At 40.4% G+C, this 8,040-nt stretch overlaps 1 protein-coding gene across 1 annotated transcript in view; it reads right to left on the bottom strand.

Annotated features, from left to right (window-relative positions):
* Window positions 1-1,381: 1,381 nt before the first annotated feature.
* Window positions 1,382-8,040, bottom strand: part of hyal6 (hyaluronoglucosaminidase 6) — a gene marked incomplete at its 3' end in the record, with an annotated part of 8,769 nt that continues 2,110 nt past the window's right edge. The window contains 3 exon segments of the mRNA XM_014007945.1: window positions 1,382-1,863; window positions 3,124-3,213; window positions 3,284-4,252. Coding sequence (XP_013863399.1) covers window positions 1,382-1,863; window positions 3,124-3,213; window positions 3,284-4,219 — 1,508 coding nt within the window.

The raw sequence follows: 8,040 nt of genomic DNA on the forward strand, positions 1-8,040 counted from the left end.
CCGTCTCGTTTGATTGACGTTGCACTGACTCGTCCTGCTCCAACACTCTGACGGGGGAGGGGCTAGTAGTGCCTCTCAGGTTGACATCAAAGCAGCCCGTTGATCCCGCTGACATCCATTCTGACACAGTGAGGACTGAGTTTATCAGCAGAGGACCTTATGAGGTAAAACCAGACTTATATTTTCCAAAATAGAGGACCTTCTGAATCTTTGCACAAATTGTGAACAGCGTCTTTTGTTTACCCTTGTCATTTGATTTAATTATATTTACTTTATTTATTCATTTAATTTGTTGTGTGATGTATGTTTGTGTTTAAAGCAAATAAATCTAAGTTTACCATAGTACCTTACACAGTCAAACTTGTTTTTTAGGGTTCAAATTGGGGTGGGCGGGACATAGTTTGGGGGCGGGGTTGGTGCTTCAACTCGCTCAGGGCACCAAAATGGCTAGAGCCAGCACTGGGCCTTTCCCCTCCCTCCTGTATTCTTGGACTCTCTTTACAAGATTTATTTAATATATTTAAGTTTTGCCAAAACAGCTGTAAACATCTGTATATTCTTCCAGCATTGACCAGCGGCTCCTCAGCTGAGCAGCTGAAATAATAGAAGTAGTGTCATTCAGCAGAAACACACCCTCAACATTTTCACCAATCTCACAATACTTGGCGCACACACACCTGCAGGAAAAAATGTTCTGCCAGCAGTTTTTGCACAGATCTAGTTCTTGGGAGCGGTGCAAGAACAAAATGGTCTCATTTTCATCACAAAACTACGACACAGGAACAAATTCAGGCAAATGTTACAAAGTATAAATCAGCCTTTAGCGCCCCTCGCTGGTGCTGCCCTCTTCCTTCTTCACGTCTTCAGGGAATGCTTTTGCCTTTAAATAATTATTTAAGTAAATATTTTATTGGGTGCTTCGCCGGCTGATGTTTTTGTATGCATATTTTTTTTATTTCATTTGTGAATATTTTCTATTCCTGCTGAGCAAATGAGACAAAAAAACTGGGATCACTAGTGTATCATTTTTAATAGGCTCAGAACAGCTGTGATAAATCATCAATATTAAAACTTCTTAGATCTACATTAACAGATTTAAATTTAATACAGCTGAAAAGCACTTCTAGTGAGTGGACCAGACAAAGCTGGCTAAACTCTAAAGCTGCTTCTTGATTTTCATTGAGTGAAGTCTTCTTTACAGAAAGCCCATGAAATCTGGATTATCTCTGCTTGATAAACACTTCTCAAATTTATGCCTCTTACAAATAGAATTAATGAAAATGCTGCTGCTTTCTACTAAGACCACTGAGCTGGAGAACATTAGAGAAATGGTAACTAACAAAGGATTTTCTGACTCTAAAATAATTATAATGGTGCCTACAAGATCAGACACTTCATGATGAGACAGAGTCCCAAGAACATGATGATGCAAAGACATGAGAAATGAAGAGAAATGAGGCGCAGAACTTCTGTCAGCAGGCTGTCCATCCAGGGGTGAGGGGATGAGGTGGGATGCAGAGGAGGGGATGAAGGTGGAGGGGACGACACCTGGGGGATCTCGCAGTAAACTCCGGTCCAGCCCTGGTAACACTGGCAGGTGAACTTGTGCTTCATGTCCAGGATATCGTGGTTGTTGAGGTGGCCCCTGACGTGGAAGCGTTGGCTCCTGGACGCTGGGTTGTGATGAATGTTAAAAAAGCGAGGGTTGAGGTGCAGGTAAACACCCGAATCCAGGCTCTTACGGACACATCTGCCATTCTTCTTACAAAGAGCTTTGCTGCACAGCTTGGCTGCAGAGGTGACGTTGATGACGTAGTGCCCCAGAGGACCATCAATGTAGTTCTTCACAGTCAGACAGTTCCTCTGCAGAAACAAGGGGACACAAAACTGTGTGACGTTTTAAAACAAGGACTGAGCTCTTCAAGCTGTAAACACATGCTGCTTCCCATCTCCTTTGACTTTGGAAATGTAATGTTTTATTCTGCACTGGTATTTTGTATTTAAAAGAAAGTATTGGGTGAGGAGGCCTAATTTTTAGGTTATGTCCAGAACATGGCCACCATATACAGGCAAGTTTTTTCCCAACATAGACCCCCTCCTCCACTACATACTGGGGTAATCACATAAGTCATTTTTTCTTTTCTTCCTGAAATAAAATGGTGTCCTGCAACTTTTGACTCAACATACTAAATCTATTTTAGACAAAATAAATTAAAAGACAAACATTTTATTAATTATTAAGATCCTTGTTGCGTAATTAACTGAATGATTAAGATTAAAAGTACAATATTTGGCTGAACAAGGACAATGAGTCGTTGGGTCTGTCCATCCTGGATAGTTTTTTTATTTCTTTCTTTACATTTTTTAACATAGAAAAACCTAACATCCAATTTGACTGTTTACCATCTAGCACCAGGCAGAGAGAAAAATGGTTTTACCAAAGTCTGTGCTTGTGTTCATTTGTCTGAAGCCATCGTCATTGGGTGTATATTTATCATTTTTTAGGTGAATCCAGTTCAGTGTGGCTACCACTGCAAAACGATGTTCAGAAAAGACAAAAATCACACAGTTTTACAAAAATTAAGCTAAAATATGATGTTTAAGTGAACCTCAACAGATTCTGAGCACTAACTAATCATGATCATTTGTATTTAAAAGCTTGTCAGTAACCATGACAGTCAACTCTGCAATCTGTTTTCACTGATTTAACAGAAACTCTCAAAAGATAATTATTGAATGTGTAAACTGATTCTTTTGTTTGAGGTAACCCCGTTCAAAATGGCTGACACAGATAACTGAACTTAGCTTACACAAAATGGTTATGCCACAGCTAATTTTACAACTATTACGCTAAAACTTGGTATGGTAGTAGCTGAAAGTCATCCTCAGGACATACTAATGCTAATAAATCAATCATAACCTCATCATTTACATGGTTTGACCAAAACTCTTGTAACCCCATCATTTCTCATCATAAGATGATTTCATTATAACACTCAAACAACCTGAGACATGCAATTGTCCAAAAACTAAGATTATTGATCATCACATGAAAGATATGAGCCTATTTCATGTTTGTGAAACTATTTGAACTTTCTGTTGCTGTGGCGCTTTGCCTGTCACCTGTGATCGAGCGTACTCTGATGATCCCCAGAGGACGACTCCTGAAGCTCCCAGAGCAGCACTTTCTCCAATGGTGTGAACCAAGTCACTCTTAAATAAAAAGAAGACAATATAGCAACAGCAGGAACTCCTAATGATGAGACAAACTAAAGACATTTACCTCTGAAAGCACAACAAAGGTGTAGGCATAGAAGGGTCTGGAGTAGACAAAAACAGGTAAGGTGACGTCTGTCCGAGCTATGGAGGCAATCCTGGTGGCTTCTTTGACTCGATAGTGGACAAACTTGACAGTGTTTGGAGAAGACTTCAGCTCATAGTCCAGGTAGATGGATGGGTAAAGGGCTGTGCTCTCCTTCCAGAGCCACATCAAGTGATCGTTGCGGACATGCTCCACATTGGGACACTCCCCAGTGTAGCGCTGTGGGTGTTGTTTGTAGCCATAGTTGTAGCAGTCTGGGAACAGGTAAAACCCCCACAACCCATTTGGCCTGCGGGCTTCAGCCAGGGCTAAAGTCAGATTCATGAAAGCTTGGCCCGCCTTTTCAAAACTTTCCTTCGCCTCCTTTTCCACTTTGCTCTCTGGCCAGTTTGGGTGAAGTTGTTTGATCTGTTCCTTGGATTTTTTGCGGTAAATGTCCTTGGAGCCCCAATTTCGAACCCACTGGGGCCTCCAGTTCTCCCAGTCAATTACACCTAGACCTCGGAAGTCTTTGTGGGGAATCATCTTGTCGATGTCCGCCCGAGCTTTGCTCAGATGCTTGGACATGCTCTGGTTCTGCGGCAGGCCACCATTGATGGGAACCCCAGAACTGGAGTAGTATGGGTAGCATCCCAAATGGCTGTGATAGAATATGGTGACGTTTGGACCACTCAACGTCTCATTAAGATTCGCTACAATGTCAAAAATACTGAGGTCCAAGTCCACCTTGAATCGTAGGCGACATGACTCTGTAGGTGCATTCCAGACAACAACAAATGGGCGATGAGGGATCAGTGGTGCTCGAACTGGTTTTGTATGGTCACCCCCGACTTGGAGCTTTACCCCAGTTCCAACCAGCACGATCAGCATCAGGAGACAGGGCCCTATGAGCACCATGGCCTGGGATTCCTCATGGAGCAATTAGTTGTCCTGCACAGGGAGTAAAGAGATAATGGTTGTTCAGAACTAATTCACGCTTCAGTGCTCACAGATAATCAGCCAAACATTTGAAACAACATGATCACTGAAGTGAATGCTCCAAATTCTACAACAAAACACAAAAACCACCTGTTCTCAACAAATGAGGTGGAAATTCTGATGAACCTTACTAAATGAACAAGCATGGGTTGAAAAAGTATTTATTCCCTTTAATAATTTATTTTTCTGCATTACAGTTTTTACATTAAATATGTTTTTATTTGTTTTTTAACATTGTTTTCTAAATAAATACATGTGAATAAGGAGGTTAAATGGGGGAGTTTTCGTAATTCTAAAAAGTACGTAAAACTGAAAAATGGTGCATGAATTCCTCCATCAAAACACAAACTTCGCGTCACCACCTTTTGATGCATTTTACCCTAAGTCTCTTTATGATTGTCTTCTCAGAGCCAATGGAAAGTTTCTATCCAAGTCCTGACTGAAATACAAGAAAAGGTATGAAGGATTACCACCAACTCTGGAGCCAACTTTAACTTCCACTCCATAGTTAACAACGATGTGTCCTGATGCATCTCCAGGTAGAAAAAAACAAAAAGAAAAAATAAGTAGGTCCTCTGGATGGGTTCTTCTTTAGTGAAACATTTCATCTCTCGTCCAAGAGACTTCTTCAGTCTGATGAGTTTCAGGTGAACTCAGCCTTATAAGCACTGCCTCCACATGGACAAACAGGTTAGTCAAATGCAAAAGATGGCCATCGCTTAACAATAGGCTTGATTAGCCCTCTTTTGCATGTGACTAAATAGAGCTAATCAAGCCTATTATTAGGCGATGGCCCTCTTTTGCATGTGACTAAATAGAGCTAATCAAGCCTATTGTTAGTCGATGGCCCTCTTTTGCATATGACTAGCCTGTTTGTCCAGGTGGAGGCAGTGCTTATAAGGCTGAGTTCACCTGAAGCTCATCAGACTGAAGTCTCTTGGAGGAGAGACGAAACGTTTCTCTAAAGAAGAACCCATCCAGAGGACCTTACTTTTTCTGTTTGATTAACAACGATGTGTTAACCTTACACTTCCTGTTCATTTCAAAATAAGATTGTTTTCTGGGGTTGATAATGAAAGATTACCAGCAGAGATAAATATTTTGTAACTCACTGTAGAAATCAGTCAGGAAAGTTTGTCTCTCCCTCTCTTTCTTTCTCAAACCCTTTGTTTATTCTCTTGCACAAATACAGTACACCCACAAATTCATGTTTAGTCTCCATAGTTTTGACATAATTTCTTCTCAGCCAAGCTTTTTATGTTGGAGACCCACACCACCACAGTCCTCATCTACTGTAATTGCTCTTGGTTCCCCCTCATATGCAAGTAATTCGTATTTCAGCTTTTCAAATGTTGGGTGAAAAACATTGACCTTTCTCGTAAAACACACAGCCAGAGAGGTTGATTCCAAAGACACTATGGAAAATTTTTATCATTCTCTTTCTTTCTTTTTTTCAGGACTATTACCAGAGCAAAAGGAAAGGAAACCACTAATGGGCCAAGGCTTCTACAAACATTTCAGTTTTTCATACATGTCAGGAAGTGCTGGCTTGGAGCTGATGTCTTCTAATGGTTTTATTGACCTGAGAACTTGAAGGTTGGAGTAATTTTGGATTTAGCAACAGAGGTTTAAAAACAAAGCTAAAACTGTTGAATGGATAAATTGTTTTCTTCATATTGTTTATTTCTCCTAAATCATTTCTTTAGGCTTTGTGTTTCTGTGTTTCTCACTAGCTTTGGAAATCCTTCCAGCTGGATAGGTTTCATCACAATGTCGGTCCAAGATAGAGTGGTGAAGCCACTCCGGCTGTCCTCTAACCACTAAAAACTTGAAACCTCTGGAAACATCATGAGTTCAGACCACAAAACAGACCCCCCAAACTACGAGTCTGACTCCAGCCTAACACAGGGGAGACGGTTGACTGTGTTGTCACACAAAAACACACTGGAACAGTGAGCAGCTGCAGGCAGCAGATTGAATCCAGATGATCAGATTGAAGCTTTCAGACAATTTCAGCATGTTCCTCAGGGAAGCAGGTCATCAGTCAGCCGGTCATATTCTATAAAACTCATTGTGTGGAAGAGATGAAAGAAAACTCTGAAGTTCTACTGAGTTAAAAGACTCAACCTTAACTTATTGTAAGGGCTTGGACAACAGACGAGTTTTGGAAATGAAAAAGACTCCTTTAGTTTTAGATTGTGTTTTTCTTTTCTCTTTATTTCCTTCATCTTTCAGTTTAAAATTAATTAAAGTAAAGAAGTTCTCCATCCAGTCACTAGAGGGCCTGAAGCTCTGACACTGTTGATATAAATATAAATGGACAAAGCAGCTTCTTGAACTTCCATAACCCATAATTAAAGTCAGAATGTTAGTTTCTTTGGCACTCAGCTTCCTGCCTTCCTCACATGCATATTTTAGTTGTCACTTGAGATTTTAAGTCAGTTGAATGAAACTTGGATGGGGTTGGGAAAGAACTCAAAAGTTGATGAGAATCCTTTTGGGGTAACTTTTAAAATAGTCTTTTTTTTTTTTGTATGCTCTTTTGTTTCTGCTTCTGTTGGAAACTTCTCTCCTTGCAGTTTTGGCAACAGTTTTGGTAGAAGTGGAGAAATCATCAGGCCGCTGGCAGCAGATGACCAGCTTAAACAGTCTGCAGAATGAGGAGACAGCCTTGGAGTAGAAGTTAATGATCCATCAATAATGTTAGACGGTGGCTGTTTGTATATCTGTGTGTGTTTCAGGGGGCTTTAAACCACTGAAACAGTTTGTTGACAGTCAACAAGTCATGGATGACGGCTGCAGTGAGTAAAGACAACTGACTGTAAAGTGAGGTTGTATTGACTGAATAAGATGGTTGGTTCCACGTGATGCCTTCTGGAACAAGTTGGGAAAGTGAAACATGACTGTGTGGAGAAGTTCATCTGTATCAGATTCACCCTCTGCAGCAGAGGATGATGGTAATAAACAAACAGAGGAACTTGCATGAAGCAACCTTAATTATGTAGAACATCTGGAAACTGGAACATTTCTGGTGTGAAGGGTATCAATGATGCTGCCCAAATTTCAACATGAGGTTGCAATAAAGTAAGCTTTAAAGTTGACAAATGACTCTTTTTAATCCTTCTTTTTCACATTTAAATCTTTCAGATGGTCTATATAAAGGGGAACTGCAATGCTTTGGTCTGATTTCCTCCTTATTGGAACTCCATAAACCCTGTCCCTTTTCTGAGGTGTGTCTCAGATAAACTCGTTTTGAGGCTGTCTCTTTAAACCCAAATGAGGCACTTCACACCACGCCCCCTCCAGCTTCCAGACCGGTTTCATTCTAGTTTGATAGAGGGATTTATGATTATATAGCTGCACAGAAACTTTTTATTTACGAATGAATTAAAGGCGCAATATTATGTGTTTCTCAGGCATACTGTATATTTAAATACTATACCATAATAAAGTATCTATGTCACCTTTAGTTGTTATTAAAATGCTGTTTTTATGTTTAAATAGAAAATAAACTTATCTTCTCATCACTTCCTCTTCTAAATGCCTTGAAATCGGCCTCTGTCTCCTTAAGAACCACCTTCCGCTTCTGTCTTGTCCATTTCAGTGCAGGGGGGAGGGGGGGCAGTCGCGTGTGTGCTATGATGTAGTTTACTTGGCATCTGAAAATATATTTCCTCAAAGGTAATGTGAATCTGAAAAGAGCTTCACTGAGTGAGAAGTAGTGTTGAGCAGCAGCAGAC

The sequence above is a fragment of the Austrofundulus limnaeus genome, unplaced genomic scaffold (assembly GCF_001266775.1).
Source record: "Austrofundulus limnaeus strain Quisiro unplaced genomic scaffold, Austrofundulus_limnaeus-1.0 Scaffold46, whole genome shotgun sequence".
NCBI classification, from domain to species: domain Eukaryota; kingdom Metazoa; phylum Chordata; class Actinopteri; order Cyprinodontiformes; family Rivulidae; genus Austrofundulus; species Austrofundulus limnaeus.